This window comes from Varanus komodoensis, unplaced genomic scaffold (genome assembly GCF_004798865.1).
Source record: "Varanus komodoensis strain SLA01 unplaced genomic scaffold, ASM479886v1 scaffold73, whole genome shotgun sequence".
NCBI lineage: Eukaryota > Metazoa > Chordata > Lepidosauria > Squamata > Varanidae > Varanus > Varanus komodoensis.
In genome coordinates, this window is record NW_025336386.1 from 73,741 (window position 1) to 92,727 (window position 18,987).

General features: G+C 44.3%; 1 protein-coding gene across 1 annotated transcript in view; it reads right to left on the reverse strand.

Moving 5' to 3' along the window:
* The window catches only part of LOC123034815 (BTB/POZ domain-containing protein KCTD5-like), a 33,902-nt gene extending 18,748 nt beyond the window's left edge, over positions 1-15,154 (reverse strand). The window contains exons 1-6 of the mRNA XM_044452511.1: positions 14,665-15,154; positions 14,118-14,554; positions 10,211-10,319; positions 9,552-9,643; positions 9,083-9,178; positions 7,575-7,700 (exon numbers count right to left, since the gene is read on the reverse strand). Of these exons, the coding sequence (XP_044308446.1) occupies positions 7,575-7,700; positions 9,083-9,178; positions 9,552-9,643; positions 10,211-10,319; positions 14,118-14,554; positions 14,665-15,154 (1,350 nt within the window). The remainder of the gene's footprint in view (positions 1-7,574; positions 7,701-9,082; positions 9,179-9,551; positions 9,644-10,210; positions 10,320-14,117; positions 14,555-14,664) is intronic.
* Between the last annotated feature and the right edge of the window lie 3,833 nt (positions 15,155-18,987).

An 18,987-nucleotide genomic window follows, 5' to 3' on the forward strand; every position in this document is an offset into this window, starting at 1 on the left:
TGAAATTTGAACCATAAGGAAGAACTGAGGGCTTTGAATTGTGGTGTTGGAAAAGACTCCTGCGAATCCCTTGGACTGCAAGGCGATCAAACTGGTCAGTCCTAGGGGAGATCAACCCTGACTTGCTCTTTAGAAGGCCAGATACTGAAGATGAAACTCAAATACTCTGGCCACCTAATGAGAAGGAAGGACTCCCTGGAGAAGAGCCTAATGCTGGGAACAATAGTTGGCAAAAGAAGAAGGGGACAGCAGAGAATGAGGTGGTTAGATGGAGTCACTGAAGCAGTCAGCATGAGCTTAAGTGGACTCCAGGGGATGGTGGAGGACAGGAAGGCCTGGAGGAATGTTGTCTATGGGGCCGTGATGGGTCAGACACGACTTCGCGACTAACAACTACAAATGAACCTCCCATAGCATCCTGTTCTACAGATACAACCTTCAGCTTTGGTAATTACCTCCAGAGTATACAGGCCCTGTTCTGTAGGACAATCTACACCGCACTGCACACCATAAAACTTGCATTCTGATTATCACATCTGCAAGGCAGCAAGAATATACCGCTCCATTCATTCAAGACAGATCCAGGTATAACACTTAAGCTTGTAGAGGACACTGGCCAGGAATTGTTTTACAAATCAACCAGATGAAGGCGTCTGATAACATCCATCACATTTTGTTTCAAATTTGGTAGACTCCTGAGACAGAAGGAGGCTGAATGAACACAGTGTGATTTACTCAGGAGTCAGCCCATTCGAAGCATGTGGATTTTTCTTAAACTATGTACAGCCATGGTAAAATGAAACCAAATTCAATACTATTATTTACTCATATATAAGCTCTGTGAAAATCATCTGGATTTTCCTTGCACAGTAAACACCTGAGTTAGAATGAAACCTGTCAATAATATGATTTATTCACAAGTAATTCCATTGGAAATCATGTGAATTTTCCTGCACAGTGGACTCCTGAGAGAATTTTAATAATTGAATAGGATGTGATTTACTTGTGAGAAAGACCACTGGAAATTGTGTGAATTTGACTCATGCCATGGATAGGTGAGATAGAGTTAACCCTATGTAAACAATGATTTACTTGTAAGTAGGCTCACTGGAAATGATCTGGACTTTCCTAAGCACTGGACACCTGGAGTTGTGTCATGAACTACCATCAAGTCATCTCCAACTTAGGGAGAAGCTAGAATGGCAGACCTCCAAACTGTCCTGTCCTAGCTCAGCTAAGCTCAGCTCATGTAAACTCAAGATGGTGGCTTCCTTTATAGAAACAATTCATCTCATATTTGGTTGTTGTCTTCTCCCTTTTCTTCTTCTTGTGTGAGCGGAGCTGGCTGGTGCCGGAGGTCAGACTAGATGGCCCAGGAGACCCCTTCTGACTCGCTCCGTTTTTATGTTTCTGTGTTTCTTCTGTCCTTTCCTTTTTGCTATAGGAATTCTTTTTGGCCTTCTTTCCCTAAAAATTCTCTTCAATTCACAGTTCTTCTGAATAATGATCAATTGAGTTCAATAATGCAAATCTGTTATTTATGTGGGCTTCAGTTTCATGGGGATGTTATTTAAGTTGTAGTTGGGCTCTGTTAACCATCTTTTGTTTGCGATCTTTTTCAGCTTTACGCTGATTTTTGGCTTTAATAGCTCATGATCACTACTACAAGCTTCTCTACCCTCTGTATCAGGGGTCCTCAAACTTTTTGACCAGGGGCCAGTTGAAAGCTGCCTGTGCTGGGCGTGGGCCAGAAAGCCGGTGCCTGGCTGTGTGTGCGCATGCCGGCGAGGGAGCAGGAGCAGCACTTGCGGGTGCAAGTGCTGGGGTGGGGCAAGGCGGGGGCGGACACGCGCCACGAGGCAGTGGCTTGCTCACTTGGAGATTGTTTTCTCCAAGCGAGCAAAGTGTTGCCTCCCACACGCGGGGCGTGGTGGGCACGCACATGCGGAGGGTCCAAATGGGCACGGCAGGCCGGATCCGGCCCCCGGACCATAGTTTGAGGACCCATGCTCTATATCCAATTCCATAGTCCATTTAATTTTTATACTGGCCATCTGGGGATGTCCCAAGTGTACAGTTTCTAACAGGTCCCCTAAAATAAGCATTTGCAATAAACAGATGGTTTGCTTCAGGGCTCTCTGTGAGTCATTCTCCTGCTTTGTCTCTAGGCCAATTCTTCCACAACACTGGCTTAGAGTTAAGAGGTTATGCTGATAGGGTTTTCTGAAAATTCTGAACAGTATTATTTGATCAGATTTGCATTATAGCATCTTATTGCCTGTGCTACATCTTGCCTCAGTATTTACGCTACTTCATTTCTTGTGAGTCTGTCATTTCCAGATTAAAACACTTCATTCTTGTTTGACTGAAAATGTCCTATTCCAGTCCAGTCTAATTTGTACATGCCAAATACTGCAATATTTAACTGTTCCATTTAACTGTTCCAGTTTTCCTCAATTCATACTTCTCATGTTCCTTGTTCCAATGGTATGTGTTATGCAGCACTGCACCTTCCTTTCATGCACTATATTTCCTTTCTGCTCTGATCTAGCTGCATCATTAGTGACAGAGCTATTCATAGCCTTTTGTCTCCCCAAGTAGCTGGTTTGAGTGCCCTCTGACCTGCAAATCTCATTTTCTAGCACTATCTGTTGCTTCATTTTGGATTGCTCCATTGCAAGATTTTTAAGTTAAGAAACATTCAGAGATTGTGCCTTCTTCTGCACAGTTCTAACTAGAATTAGTCTGAGCATCACTGCTGTTGCTTGTGAAAGATCCTTCACCAGTGTCACCTTATTTTACCGCTGTTGCCCAGTAGCTGCTCTTCAGGAGTTTCTCCACTCCCAGCCCCTTAGAGATTGCTCTCAGCTGGTCTGACACCCCCAAACCCCTTCATCATGTACTTGAGGATGAGACTGGAGGACACCTTGCAGACAAAGAACTAAAGGAGCTCCCTGTGAAATGTGAGCAAGAGGCTGGAGATGAAGCCTCTTGCTTACCCTGCACAGGAACCAATGATATCAAGGCCTACACAAACAAGAAGAACTGTAGTTCCGGGAGACTCCCTGCTGCATGGAATGGGAACCCATGTATGCCACGGAGACACATGGACATGTCAGATACGCTACTCTCTGGAAGACAGATTAGAGATGTGACTGAAGGATTGCCAATGCTCATGAATCCCACAGACACATATCCCTTTTTTCTCATCCTTGCAGGGAAAAAGGGATGCCAGCAAGTGTTGCTCTGAAGAAATCACATCAGACTTTGATGTGGCAAGGAAACTGAAGAACATTGAGGCTCAAATTCATCCACCATCCATCATTCCAATACTTGGAAGACAACTAGAAAGGGGATGAAAAATACTCTAGGTGAATGCCTAACTATGAAGGTGGTGCAGATATGAGGGATTTGGATTCTGGGACAGGGGGCTACATTTCCTGGAAGGAGGACTGCCGGCAGGGGGCGAGTAGAAGCTCACAAGGATTGGAAAGAAATGTGTTTGACCACAGAATGAAGGTCTTCACTAGGAGGGCTTCAAAGTGAATCCTGCTGGGGAGGGAGAAGTAAACCTGGGGGTAAAATTGAACCAATATTTATGTACCACCGTAGGGAACGCAGCTACAGTAATATCCAATAATGGTCTTCCAAAAATAGTGGAAGAAAGCTGGAGTATAACGCATTTAGTCTTCAATGTCTATACACTAATATCTAGAGTATGGGAAACAAACAGCACAAACTAGAACTCTTAAGGAGGACGGATATGATTTGATAGGTATAACTGAAACATGGTGGGATGAATCTCATGACTGAAGTTCAGCAATCAAGAAGAACAGAAGGAAGAGAAAGGGAGAATGTCATGCTTCACATTAAGGATACATGTCACTACACAGAAATGCAAGATGTCAAGCTTAGTAGCCCCATCAAGAGGATCTAGATGAAAATAAATGACACAAAAAATAAAAGAAACATGGAGGTTAGAGTCTACTACTGACCTCCTAGTGAAACTTCTGAAAAGCAAACTGACAGTATACCAAGGCTACACGATAGGAGCATAAGAAAAGCTGTGCTGCACCAGGCCAAATGTCTATCTAGTCCAGCACTCCACACACATGTTGGCAATCCAGTTGCCTGCAGGATCCCTCAAGCAGGATGGGTGCAAGACCTCTGCCTGCCCAAGCTCCTCAGCCCTTGATGTATGCAGCTGGCCAGAGGAAGCACACAGACAGCAAGGCTAGCAGCCACTGATAGCCTCCTCCCTTGTGAATCTATCCAATCTCTTTTTAAAGTCATCCAGATTGGCAGCCATCACCACTTTCCACGGCAACAAATTCCAGTTTAACTATATGCTGTATGAAAAAATACTGCCTTTTATCCGTCCTAAACCTCCCATAAATCAGCTTTATGCAAGTCTGACTGTTACAGAAGATGAAGAAAAATGTCTCCCTCTCTGCTTTCTCCCCACCATGTATTATTTTAAATGTCTCTATCATGTCTCTGCTTACTTGCCTTCTTTATAAGCTGAATGTTGCGCTCCTCATAGGAAGCTGCTCCAACCCCCTAATCATTTTTGTGGCTCCTCCCTGCACTTTTTCCAACTCAACAATGTCCTTTTGTTGAGCAGAGCAGACCTAAACACAATATTCCAAGTCTGGTTGCACCTAGGGTTTATATGAGGGAAGTAAAATTTTGGCAGTTCTATTTTCTTTTCCATTCCTAATGATACAGTAGTAATGGGAGATTTCAATTTCCCCAACATCTGTTGGGAGACAAATTCTGCCAAACACGCCTGCTGCAAGAAATTACTGACTTATGTTGCTGAAAACTTCCTCCTACAGAAAGTGGGGGAAGAAACTAGAGGATTGGCTTTTCTAAGAGAAAAGTGATCTCAGATTCATAAGACTGTAAAAAACAATCTAAAAGCATGGTTACAAATGCCAAGAAAAAATGGTTGCAGACAAGAGAAAAAGCCAATATGGTTTCACAAAAAAACTTTGAGATGACCTGAAAACTAGAACAAGGACAAGTATAAGAAGTGAAAGGAAGGCCAGCCTACAAAAGGAGAGCAGGGAATTATAGGGAAGGCTAAAGCTGAGAATGAGCCAAGGTTAGTAAGAGATGCTAAAAGCAACAAAAAAGCCCTCTTCAGCTTCATTGCATAGAAGAAGACAGAGGAAAAAGGGGTGGTTCAACTACTCAGTAAGGATGACAAAATGATAACAGATGACAAACAAAAGGCAGAATTACTCAATTTCTACCTTGCCTCAGTCTTCTGTCAAAAGAGGGTCTATGGCCTCCTGGGGAAACTTGAAAAACAAGTCGAAACAGCAGGAGATTGGCTGGCAAAGGGTCAAGGAACACTGCATTATTTTGAACAAGTTCATATTACCATGCCCTGATGAACTCAATCTGGAGTAACAAAAGAACTGGCAGAAGAACTGGCAGTCTTTGAGAAATTGTGGAGGGCGGACAAAGTGTCAGATGATTGAAAGAGAGCAAATATTGTCCCTGTCTCAAAAAGTCAAGAAAAGGAGGAACCTAGGAAATACAGACCTCTCTGACATCAATCCCTGGGAAAATTCTGGAGCATATTATAAAGCAATGAATCTGCAAACACCTTGAAAACAATGCAATGATTACAAGAAGTCAACATGGATTCCTCAAGCACAAATCCTGTCATTTGATTGGATCCTACTTTTTTGACTGGGAAACCTCCCTGGTGGACTATGGATATCCCATGGACATGATTTATCTTAATTTCAGCAGAGCTTTTAACAACATGCCCCTATCAGGATATCCTGATTAGCAAACTAGCTAAAAGTGGGCTAGATGGATCCACAGTTGGCTACAGAATCAGACTGAAAAAGTACATATCAGTTGTACCTTCTCTAAAGTGGGAGAGGTAACGAGAGGGGTATTGCAGGTACAGTCCCAGGACCAGTGTCATTCAACATTTTTACCACTGATTTGGACGAGGGTTTTGCAGATGACACAAAATTGGGTGGGATAGCTAATACCCTGGATGGCAGAAACAAAATTCAAAGTGAACACAAGCATTTAAAGCACTGAACTGTGGGGGGCAGGGAGAGAGAGACAGAATGAAATATAATGCCAGGTTCTGCCCCTAAGAAAAGGATGCCAAAGGGAGGGGATACAGAATGGGGAATGCTGAGTTCAAAAACACTACCTGTGAGAACAATCTTGTATTTGTTGTAGACACCAGGGGAATATGCTGCAAAGAAAGACTAATGGTATTTGGGTCTGCATAAATAGAAGGATTATTTCCAGATCACATGAAATACTAGTTCCCCTTTACTCAGCACTGATTAGGCCTCATCTGGAGTACTGCATCCAGTTTTAGGCACCACAGTTTAAGAAAGACCAGACAAACTAGAAAAAGTTCAGAGAAGACCAACCAAGATGATCAGGATATTGCAAGCAAAACCCTATGAGGAGAGACTGGATAAAATGAGCAGGGTTAGTCTTGAGAAAAGAAGGAAGAGGGAGATACAATAGCACTCTTCAATTACTTGAAAAGGTTGTCACCCAGAGAGCCAGTGTCCCTTCACAATCATCCCAGAGTGCAGGACACAGAATAATGAGCTCAAGTTATTGGAAGTTACTTTCCAGCTGAAAACAGAAAAAACTTACTGACTTTTTAAGCAACTCAACAATGGAATCTGTTACCTAGGGAAGCTGTGGGCCCTCCCACACTGGAAACATTCAAGATGCAGCTGGACAGCTGTCTGAGAGGGATGGTTTAACCTGGAGTCCTGCATGGAACAATATGTTGAAGCTGAAGGCCTTATTGGCCCCTTTGAACCCTGCTGTTCTATGATTCATTATGGAAACATTAACAAATCTAACTAGCTCCTCAACAGAAAATTAAGGTGGTTTGCATGTAACATGACCATTAAATTACTGCCATTTCACAAGGTAAGAAATTAGCAAGTATTTAAATAGCTGAGATTAACTGCCAAGTTCTCCAATAATGAACTGAATGCTAGTTTACAAGCCAAAAGGATTTATGCAGGCATCCCAGTACTTAAGATGCTCCTGCATGAGCAGCTATGATGAGACAGGCGTTCAAATAAGACTTCTATGCATGTATTTCCACCTTTCTACCAAAGAAGGGCCCTGAAAGCAGCTCACAATCATAAATACAACTTGATTAAAGCTTTTGATTTTGCTTATTAACAAAACCTGCATCCAGTCTAGCAGACCCCACTTTGCAGAGGATTTGCACAGCCAGTCAGAACACAGTGACTGCCAACACATTCCTGTCAGATTCTTATGAGATTACTTCAATATTCAGGCAGAAAAGGTCATTTTAAATATGAATACCAGAACAGCTTGCCTCATGCACTCCATGACAAAACTCGCTCTTGCTCTGTGTGTGTGTCTTTAGTGTGAGTGTGAGGATGGGGATGAGAGTGCAAACAGGAGGACATGAGAAGGACCAGACAAGCTTCTTTCTTTAACAGCAGTTGCTCAACAACACTGGAGCAGGGGCTCCAAAGTTATGAGAATGCAGTGGCTTTGGAGCACTCTCTTCCAGCCTTAAGACAACTCACCTTTGCCTTCTCACTGGGTTCACTAGCTGTTCCATAAGAGGTGTTGTGCAGCTCCTTGGAGACAACGCACAGAAACTCAGCCTGGTCTTCATTCCCATAGTTGTAGGAAGATCCAATGCTAACTAGCTGAAACAGGAAGGAGAGTCTCAGGGTGGTTGTTTGAACAAAGCCGCAGGTACCCAATGTTTTTGACATAACTTGAAACAGGGCTTAACCTACACCTTAACAGGCAATAGTCTGAGCTAACTGAAGGTGGAATTCTTCTTCTTGCTGCTCACAAGTACAATACAGAAAACAGGAACAGCAACTCCTGTTACTAATTTTATTCATGCTCAGGCAAGACAGTGGCTTTCTTACTCTATGAATGTTAAAGGCTTCAGGTTTTTCATAGTGGACTCCAGTGTTAATATATAATGGAACCATTAAGTCCTGACCATCTACATCTGCAGTTACAGTAGCTCAAAGATTCAAGTCTTCCAGCAATGCTGCACAGAAGAAAGACTGAAGGCCTGCAGCAATCAGCATGGTCTTTACCAGACCCAGAAATAAAGTTGTAAGGAAAATGCATTTTCCTTTGCTCCAAAATACTATTCCCCATTACAGAAACAGTTCCATTAGTTGTTTCATTCAGCTTGCTCTAATCACACTTCCCACCACCAGCAATACATTCTCACTGCATACAGGAAATGGCATCTGCCCCTGCTGCCAGCTGTGGTATCTGCCTAAACAAATGCCCATGATTAGATCCATTTGCAACTGTAATATTTACCATCAGCAGTGCCAGTGGAACATTCTGACTGATAAACATTACAAAGTTCCTACAGCTTGAAGTTTACTTATGAGAATGTCTGTTTTTCCAATTCCGCCAGACATACCCAAGCAACAAACAGGTCTTACTGCAACTTGCCGAAACCTGCCTGAGCATTCCCAGATGACTGCTCGGCAACTTGCCCCAAGAGCTCTCAACTGTGTACAAAAACAGAATGTAGAACAAGTGGATTACGGCCTTGATAAGGTGGCCTAGATTCCACAAACAAGCTTGGTTGGCACTGGAGGAAAGGAAGGTACACATACTGGAATCTGCTCATGCGAATGCCTGGAGCTGGTACAATGCAGTGATTCTGAGCATGAACTCCACCTGTGAAGATCCTGACACAGGCACAAATTCAGGCTCATCGGATCAAATGGACAAAAGCACGAAGGAACACTTATACCAGAAGAAATCTGTTGGGCTCTTTGAGGGATTTTTGCAGGTTTAAGCACCTTCTCCAACCCTCATTATGGAAATAGCTGACAGCAGTATCATATGTGAAGCACTCTGAGTGCTAAGAAAAGCTGTATCATTATTAAATGATGATGGAGGAGATGATGATGTTGATCCACAGTGCTACTATTAAATAATAGTGAGGAGTGTCCTGGCAGCTGTAGGATCAAAGCCAATGTAGAAATTTGTGTCAACCCCTTCAAGTAATTTCCGCAACACCTGAACCTTTCACTTCTTCTCTTACCTGCTCAAATTTCCAGCCATCAGACATGGTGGAAACCATCTGGGTCAGCTCCTCTTCCTGGCACTGCAGCACTCTGTAAACATGCTTGACAGGCACCTACAGGTGAAACATACAGAGGCAGATAGAACTTCTACCTGCTGACAGCGACTGGATTTCACTTCTAAAGACCCCTTCCCACGGGGATGTAAAATGCCAGAAAGCCCCTTTCTTATAGTCCTGGAGGATGCCTTGAGACAAGTACTCCACAAAGGACATAGGCAGAGCTCTGCTCTTGGCATTGGCCCATATGCTTGTGTCACAAGCACAGACATATTTCACCTTAACATGTTTCTAGAACTGTCAGGAACAGGGCAGTCTGCTACCAGGAACCACTCCCCTTTGTGCCACCAAACAAAGCTACACATGCAGAAATAAACACAAATGCCTATCCCAAAAGCAAAGTAAAATTTCAAAGTGAAGGGAATCCCACCTGTGAGATTTTGCTATCTCTTTCCCTTATTTTGTCTTTCACAAGCTTTATTAAGGATGTGATGTTGTAGAATTCAGCTTCTTCAAGCACACCTAACAGGAGGGAGAAACAAGCATTTTAAAAGGTCTCTCAAAACTCTAGTCTTTTGCAAAAAAAAAACAAAAAAAAAAAAAAAAACCAAAAACAAACCAAACCCCTCTTTGTCACCAGCAGGCCTTAAGAGATGCTACATGCTCAAGTTGTGGCCTACTTCTGCTTTCTCTCATTTGCCCCCTGAAGTGCTGGCCTGTCACTAGTATACTTGCCAAAGCGAGGCATCTGCAGCGAGCCCACATTGCAAAGAGAACAGAAACAGCCAAGCGGTCCTTGAATACAAATGCGCCCAAGATAATACACGAATCAATATTTAAGCTATGCAACTTCACTGAAAACGTAACTCTATAGCAGTTTCATTGCCAGGACCTGGTTTCTAAATTCATTCAAGTCCAGGAATTTTTAGGTCTGAAGACCATTACAAGTTACAAAGCAATACCACCAACTAGTCTCACAGCACATCTGAGCTGATGATATTAAAAACCTTCATCTGAATGATTTTTCACAGCAGGTAAAATACTGAGATATTAAAAAACAGAACTGTTTTCTTAAAGAACAACATGTACCTTCTTCTGCAAGGTCTTTATTGATAACCAGTTTCCCATGTCGGAGATAGTTCAACACTGGTCCAAAGTAGGTTGGATCTCTGTCTATTAAGTAGGCACCTGTTTCATCCTGATTTAGAATAGAAAAATGTATACGTGTTTAGTAAATGTCCTACCTCACTGTTCAACTATCAGGTTCTCAGAGAAGTTGTACAACAAGGATAACAATAAAATCAACAACGTAATAAATGTTATTTATTTTTAACTTATTGTTGTAAGCTGCCCTGAGGCTTCGGCGAATGGGGCAGCATAAAAATGTTTTAATAAATAAATAAATAAATAAATAAGTGTGATGTCTCTCAAACACACACACACATCTTAGTCCATGGGTCCTCAAACTACAGCCCGGGGGCCAGATCCAACCCGCAATGCCCATTTAGACCCGCTGCATGCGCGCTCACACCCATGCGCATGCCCGCCACCACCGCCCACCTCGCCCCACACACAGGGAGGCAGCAGTCTGCTCTCTCGGAGAAAACCATCTCCAAGAGAGTAAGCCACTTCCTTGTGTGCCCACCTCACGGTGCATGCCCACCCCCGCCTGCACCTCGTCTTGCCTCCCCTTGCCATGCGTGCCCGCGCACACCACCGGCACCAACTTTCCGGCCTGTGCCCACCATTGGCAGCTTTCAACTGGTCCCCTGGTGGAAAAGTTTGAGGACCTCTGCCTTAGCCTACAAAGCCCTTAATAGCTTGGGACCTGGATACCTAAAGAAACGCCTTCTTCCGTATTTGCCCTCCCGCCCCCTGAGATCGGCAGCAGAGGCCCTCCTCTGGGAACCCTCTGTGAAATATATTAGGAGGCAAAGTACCCAGAGGAGGGCTTTCTCTGCAGTGGCGCCCCGCCTATGGAATGTGCTCCCCAGGGAGGTCCGCCTGCCGCCGTCATTATTTGTTTTTCGGCACCAGGTAAAGACCTTTTTATTCCAACAATATTTTAATAACTTTTAATATTGGATTATATATGTTTTTAATCTGCAGCCAGGGTGGATCTGAAATTCATTTGTATTATGTTTTATATTATTCTTATTTATTTATGTAAGCCGTCCTGAGGCCTTCGTGACAGGATGGCATATAAATATTCTAATAAATAAATAAATAGCCTGTCACCCTAGAGCCAGCTGCATTGCTGCCTTCCCCATGTAAGAAATCACCTGCTACCATCACTTCAGTGGGTGATACCAAGAACAGCTGCTTTCATGCAGAGTTCTAACGGCCAAACAGTGTTATAACTTTACCCAGTTTCTAACCACACCAAGAGTTATTAATAATAAACTGGAAAGGACGAAGACATGAATGTGGGGCAAGAAAAGCCTTGTAAGAATTCCAATAGAGGAAAACAATCAGATTTAATCAATATGTTATGGTTTTCTGCTAAATAATAAACCTAAAATCACAATCAAAGCAATTAACCAAGCCAAAGGATGCTCCTTGATACATCAAATCACTCTATAACTTAGTTCGTTATGGGCCTGGATTTTTAAAATAAGATTTAGATACCACTCTGCATCCCATAAAATAACTTAATCTTGTTAGGAATGGAGACAAAGCCCAGAAAGACAAGGACTCAGACACTATAGAAAAGGCCAAGAAAGCAGTTGTAGTAAAAGCTTTTAATCAAATTGTAGAGATAAACAACTATGACCTCTTGATTCAATCAAGAAATATGGCTTAATAACTATAACTGAGACGCACTGAATTGAACATAGCAACAGAGGAATTTAACATGCTCAAAAGGAACAGAAACCACAGAAAAGGGGAAGGATGGCATGATATTTTTGAAATATGCATACCTACACAGGCATTCAAGAGAATGAATATGGTTGCCCTGTTGAAAGCATCTGGCTAAATAAATGGATGAGGAAATAAAATCAATATTGTGGCCAGAATCTGCTATTGACCACCCACAATAATAGGTGTGAATATTTTGCAAAAATTGCAATTACTTCAAGGAAACATGAGGTGGCAATGCAGGATTTTAATTACCATGAAATCTATGGAAATCTGCAGGATGTTCCTAAAGTGCCTTGTATGAAGATCAAAGGAATTCAGCAGTCTAGCACCCATTCTTGAGAAGATTCTAGCGCAGATTAAAAATGCTTGATCTGCAGGCACTTGGCATTTGGCATGAATGCTGTGATCACTGGAAGCTAGCAGAGAATTGTCAAAAATAAGCTCTTCCACAGTAAACTGAAATCTTTAGTAGATTGGGAAAAATCTGTGGACATAATCTACCTTGATTTCAGCAAGGTAGTTGACAAAGTGCCCCATGATATTCCAATTAGCAAGCTAATTAAGTGCAGGTTTAATGCAACTAATATCAGGTGGAACCACAGCTGGTTGATTCTAGTCCTCACTTGGCCATGAAGCTCACTGGGTGTCTTTGGGCCAGTCAGACTTTCAGCCCAACCTACCTCACAGGATCACTGTTGTGAGAATAAGACTGGGAAGAGGAGAATCATGTAAGCCACCTTGAGTTCCTTGAAAAGAAAAATGGCAGTATAGAAATATAATAATAAATAAATGGTTCTTCACCAAACTGGAGAGAGATAGTGAATGGGAAGGCACAAGACTCAATCCTGAGTCCTGCACGCTTTAATGTTTTATTAATAACTTGGCATAAGGGACAGAGAAGATACTTAATGGACTTTCAAATGACTCAACAGTGCAACACCTTAGAACAGAGAAACAAAATTCAAAATGATCTTGTTAGGTTGGAAAACTGGGCTGAAAATGGAATAAAATTCAACAGAAATAAAAAGCTCTTCATTTAGGAAAAATAAATCAAATGCACAAGTGGGGGATACCTGGCTTGATAATAGGAGATGTGAAAAGGAGTTGTAGTGAATCACAAGCTTCATATGAATCAGCATTGTGGTATGGATACAGAAATGGCAATTCAATTTTAGGTTACATCAATAGAATTATAGTTTCTAAGTCGCAAAAATTAACAGCTCCACTGTACTCCATGCTGGTCAGATCTCATTTTGAATACTGTGTTCAGTTTAAGAAAGATTCTGATAAATCAAACCACATGCAGAGAAGGCGATATAGATGAACAGAAAACTAGAAATGAAGTCCTTTGTGGGAAAGTGCGAAGAAACTGGGTATGTTGAGTCTGGAGAAGGGGAAGACATGAGAAACATTCTAAGTATCCAAAGGGTTGTGATACAAAAGGTGCTAGTGGAGCCTCCTCATCTAAGATGTATAATATTGGACTCAAATTACAGAAGGCCAGATTTCATATGTACATTAGGAAGAAACTTCTTAACAGTTTTCAGGCAATGAAAACAACCTACTAGAGAGATGGTGAATTTTCTATCACTGGCTATATTCAAGTGGAGAGAATGGACAGCCACCTGCCAAGAATGCTTTAACTTGGATTTCTGCACTACAAAGGGAGTAGCCTCTATGGTCTAAATCACCCCTCCCAACTTTTGGCTTGACTTTGCTCCCACCAGATTACCCCGAACCAGATACTGCACTGAGGAGGTGCACAGTGCACGTATGCTGTACCTTTGCTGCAGGAAGCTGCGCTGCGTCCAATGGCGCTTATTCTGTCCCATATGTGAATAGTTATGCTAAAAACTGCCTCTTCTGAAGGCCCAGAAGCGGCTTGCCCTTGTGCAGGGCAGCAAGTGGGGACGGACAAGTGTCATCCCGCTTCTTCCTGGAGCGCAGGAACGGGCAGGAGACGAGAGTGTACCGAGCCCTGTTCCCTCGTCAGACGTGCCCCCATCCCCAAACCCAGGACAGTTCGCTTGCCGCGGGGCCCAGCGGCGCTGCTTAAAGGGGGCGGAGGGGCTCTCCTGCCGACCAGCGGGCCGGCCAGGCCAGAGGGCGCCGAGACCCGACGCCGCTCGCCTACCTTATCGGAGTCGAGGTCCGGGTCGGCCTGACAGAGGCGGAAGAGGAAACTTTTGGGGTCCCTGCAAAGCGTCTGCCGGGTGGTGAGGAAGCAGGTACCGCCCACGTTCAGTCGGACCCATTTTCCGGGGATTCCGCCCAGGGCCGGGCGAGCCAGGGCCGAGCTACCGCACCACGAAGACGACGACGAGGAGCTGGAGCTGCTGCAGCGACGACAAACCGCTGTGGGCTGCCCGCCCAACCCAGGCCCGGCCGCCGGCACCACCGGCAGCTCACAGGAGCTCTCCGCCGCCATTCTGGCTTCGCGCCGGAAGGTCCGTTTCGAAAAGCGTCCCCTCCGGACCACGGCCCTGCGCCGGCCGGCAGGGCGCATGCGCAGCGCTTTCCGGTCTCGGCGCGCCGGGGTGCTTGCTTCGAGCGCTCTCGTCTGCAGCGGCCCTGCTCGAACCGTGAGGCCCGGAGACGACGCAACAGAGGCCAGCGCCGGGCGGGCCCCGTCATCGAATGGCGTGGGGGGGGGGGCACGGCAAGTTAGTTCGGGATGTCACCTGCCTGCGACACGCGAGTGCTCACTTGGACCCCGCGCCTGGCCTCGGGCTTGCTGGCTGGAGGCGAAGGCGGACGAGGAGCGCCGCGAGCCGAGCGGCCTTTGACGCGGGGTTCGGAGTCTTCGAGGGGCCGCGTGGCCCGAGCTGCCGGTCTGCGGGAGACACCCGACGAATTGCGTAGCGGCTCCCCACCCGGCTTGAGGTGGGCGGCTTCGGTGAGCAGGCCGCGGGTGGCCCATACCCCCGGAAACAAGTCGGGGCGCCCGAGCGAAGACAGTCTGCTCCCGGCGCGCCCAGGCAGCACTTTCCGCGGTGGCGTCGGAGCCCGCCGGAGCAAGTGCGAGGATAGCCTCCATAGGCAGCTGCAGAGGCACAGGCCCGCGCCAAGCGCTTGGGAGTCCCCCGCTGGTGGCTGTCGCTCACCCTCGTCCCTCCCGTCGGTGGCTCTCACCTCGACTGTCGGGGCTGAGGTGGCCAAGGCCATTGACATGGCTGGTGGCAGACGTACAAAAAGTAACAGCTGCTGCACCATCCCTTGAATGCCTGTCTCAAGCCTTTCAGGTTAGTTTTGGAGGTCTGCGTGACGTCCAAGCTGCATAAATGAGTTGACGTTCGGATTTTTTAAATTATCCTGATAATTGGCTTTTGGAATACCTGTAGACAACTTAGGACAAGTCTTTTATTTTTGGATTGATGAAGGCAATAAGGGCGAGAGAGATGAGGTATTTTCTCAGGAACACAAGATAACCCTATAAGATGGTGCAAAAGGTCTTTAAAATACCTTCAAATAAATGTTTGAAGGGGTGCCATAGGTCTGCATGGTGTAATTGTTATCCAGTACAGACATTTTGGGACCCAGTCTTCAAAGAAATGAATAATATGACCAGAGAAAGACCCATGGCCCCTGTACTAGCTATCTTTCCAAAGGACTTACTACCTACTCTCTATAAATACTTTTATACTGTTCAGCAACTGCAACAATTGCCAACCAGTGAACTTTTCTGGTTTCTGAGATTTTGGTGACCACTATGGTAGGTAATCTCTTACCTTCCGTAGGTCATTAAAGGTGATACATAAGCTGAAACACTGCAAAATGTTGCCCATTTTTGTGTGATCATATATATTTGATTTTTTTGATATACCAAAAGAATATGATTTCAGCTTAAAAGCCTTTATTAGGGCTTAGCAGGGAAGCTTTTATCTTGTATCCATTGTGGACTGTTTCAGTCATGGCTATTCATGCGTAGAAAAGCTTTTGAATCCCACTACTGGAACCATAAGAGCCACACAACTTGGTAGTTGTGATGTCTCAGCACACATCCCCACATGCATGCCCCCCTGCACCCCCAGCAGACACAGGATGTGGCCCTCCAGCCCAAAAAAAGACCACTATCCCTGAACAGAATAAATATTGCTGCTTTGTCTCCATTTGATCTCTGCAACTTTTATTTCTATGTTTTGTGCTATTTCATAGTTCTCTCAGACATAATTTCTTCTGAAGGGACATTAAAGTTTGAATGTATGTGCATGTTTTTATCTTGTATTTTATTTTGCCTTAATTTCTACATTACTCAGCATTTATTACTGAGCTGTTCAGAAATGCAATAAAAACAACTGAGAAAAATGTAGTGGACTAAGTGGGATTTGCTTCTGAGTACCATGTATAGACAGTGCTTAGAGTTAATAAAGATAAGAATTAGCTTTCCCAAGGCAACAGTTCTCTTATTCTATCCCATAAATGCTGTGCAGGTCACATTTCTGCAAGCAGAATTAGCATCTAGAAGATTCACAGCTTTCAATACTGAACTTTCAGTTTGAGCTTTGTGGATATCAGAAAAAGGTATGTGTTAACGGAAACATGCTTTTTATATGTTAAATTGTTCATTAATTATATAAATATTTTTAAACATTTACTGTAACCCTAACCCTTGATGCATAAGATGGGGAACCCTGAGGCAAGTTTATTACATTTATACCCTGCCTTTTCTTCAAGGAGTTCAAGGTAGCACATGTTCTCTCCCTCATTTTATCCTCACATAGCCCTGTGAGATAGGTTAGGCAGCAAGAATATGACAGCCCCAAGATTATCTAAGAGATTCATGACTGGTTGGGGATGTGAAATAGAATCTTCCTTGTTCAACTCCTTAAACACAGAGAACCAAGAGGCATAACCACTCTATTGCTTGGCTTACTCAAATTAGTTCTGTGCACCCAAAACAAAACCTCCATCAGAGAGACCTGTCATGAGAGATTCCTGTCTTCCATTATGTGTGTCATGTTCCAGAGGAAAGCATCTAACATGCCATCCAGATCAAAGATTCTCATCTGACTGGATGTAGGAAGAGAGATGCAAACAGGATTAGGGCAGCTGAAATGAAGTTCCTCCCAAAATCAAAAGCAATTTTAATCAAATCTGTAGAGATACAGCAGTGTTGCCCAAGTACACTTCTTGTTGTTGTTAGTCGCGAAGTCATGTCTGACCCATCGCAACCCCATGCACAACATTCCTCCAGGCCTTCCTGTCTTCCACTATCCCCCGGAGTCCACTCAAGCTCACACGAACTGCTTCAGTGACTCCATCCAGCCACCTCATCGTCTGCCGTCCCCTTCTTCTTTTGCCATCTATTGTTCCCAGCATTAGGCTCTTCTCCAGGGAGTCTTTCCTTCAAATTAGGTGGCCAAAGTATTTGAGTTTCATCTTCACTATCTGGCCTTCTAAAGTGCAGTCAGGGTTGATCTCCTCTAGGACTGACTGGTTTGATCGCCTTGCGGTCCAGGGGACTCACAGGAGTCTCCTCCAGCACCACAATTCAAAGGCCTCAATCCTTTGGCGCTCAGCCTTCCTTATGGTCCAGCTTTCACAGCCATACATTGCACCTGGGAAAACCATAGCCTTGACTATAAACACTTTTATTGGCAGGGTGATGTCTCTGCTTTTTAGTAGGCTGTCTAGATTTGCCATAGCTTTCCTCCCCAGGAGCGTCTTTTAATTTCTTGGCTGCAGTCCCCATCTGCGGTGATCTTGGAGCCCAGGAAAATAAAATCTGTCACTACCTCCATTTCTTCCCCATCTATTTTCCAGGAAGTGATAGGACTGGATGCCATGATCTTAGTTTTCTTAATGTTGAGTTTCAAGCCAACTTTTGTGCTCTCCTCCTTCACCTGCATCAAGAGGCTCTTCACTTTCCTGCATTAGAGTGGTATCATCTGCATATCTGAGGTGGTTGATATTTCTCCCAGCAATCTTAATTCCAACTGGCGATTCATCTAGCCACACCTTTCTCATGATGTGCTCTGCATATAAGTTAAATAGGCAGGGCAACAGTATACAGCCTTGCCAAACTCCTTTCTCAATTTTGAACCAATCAGTGGTTCCGTGTCCAGTTCTCACTGTTGCTTCTTGACCCGCATATAGGTTTCTCAAGAGAGAAATAAGATGGTCTGGTACTCCCATCTCTTTAAGAACTTGCCACAATTTGTTGTGATCCACACAATCAGAGGCTTTAGCATAGTCAATGAAGCAGAAGTAGATGCTTTTCTGGAACTCCCTAGGTTTCTCCATGATCCAGCACATGTTGGCAATTTAAACTCTAGTTCCTCTGCCTCTTCGAAATCCTGCCTGTACTTCTGGTACTTCTCGGTCCACATACTGCTGGAGCCTAGCTTGTAGGATTTTGAGCATAACTTTGCAATGGTGCGGTAGTTTGAACATTCCTTGGCATTGCCCTTCTTTGGGATCGGAATGTAAACTGACCTTTTCCAATCCTGCGGCCACTGTTGAGTTTTTCAAATTTGCTGGCATATTGAGTGTAGCACTTTTACTGCATTGTCTTTTAAGATTTTGTATAGCTCAGCTGGATGAACGAAGTACACTATAGTTCATCAAAGGTTCCCAAGCCCAGTGTCCGATGTACTAGCTATGACCCAGATGGCAACAATGCTTCACCAGAAGGCTTCAGGCAGGGTGAATACACATGTGCATGCACAAATGGGTAACAAAAGCTTTGCAGGCAAAGTGACTGCTTGCAGATTGTGAGCAGCGGTACAAAAACCCAAGGGTCGCACTGGCTCAGACAACACATGTGCACATGCCTACACTGGAGGCTGCAGCTTGATCCCCACCGCAACTTGATCACTCCCCTTAACAATTGCTTCCTTTAATCTTTTAGGCAGGAAACTGCTCTAAGAACAAGACCCATGGCTCCAGCTGAGAATCCCCATTGCCAGACTACCCTAGCAGAAGCCTTTCAAGTGCTGCATCATAGAAAATGTAAATATGTTCTAGGAACAAAAAACAGAAGGAACCATCGACCCCATTTCTAG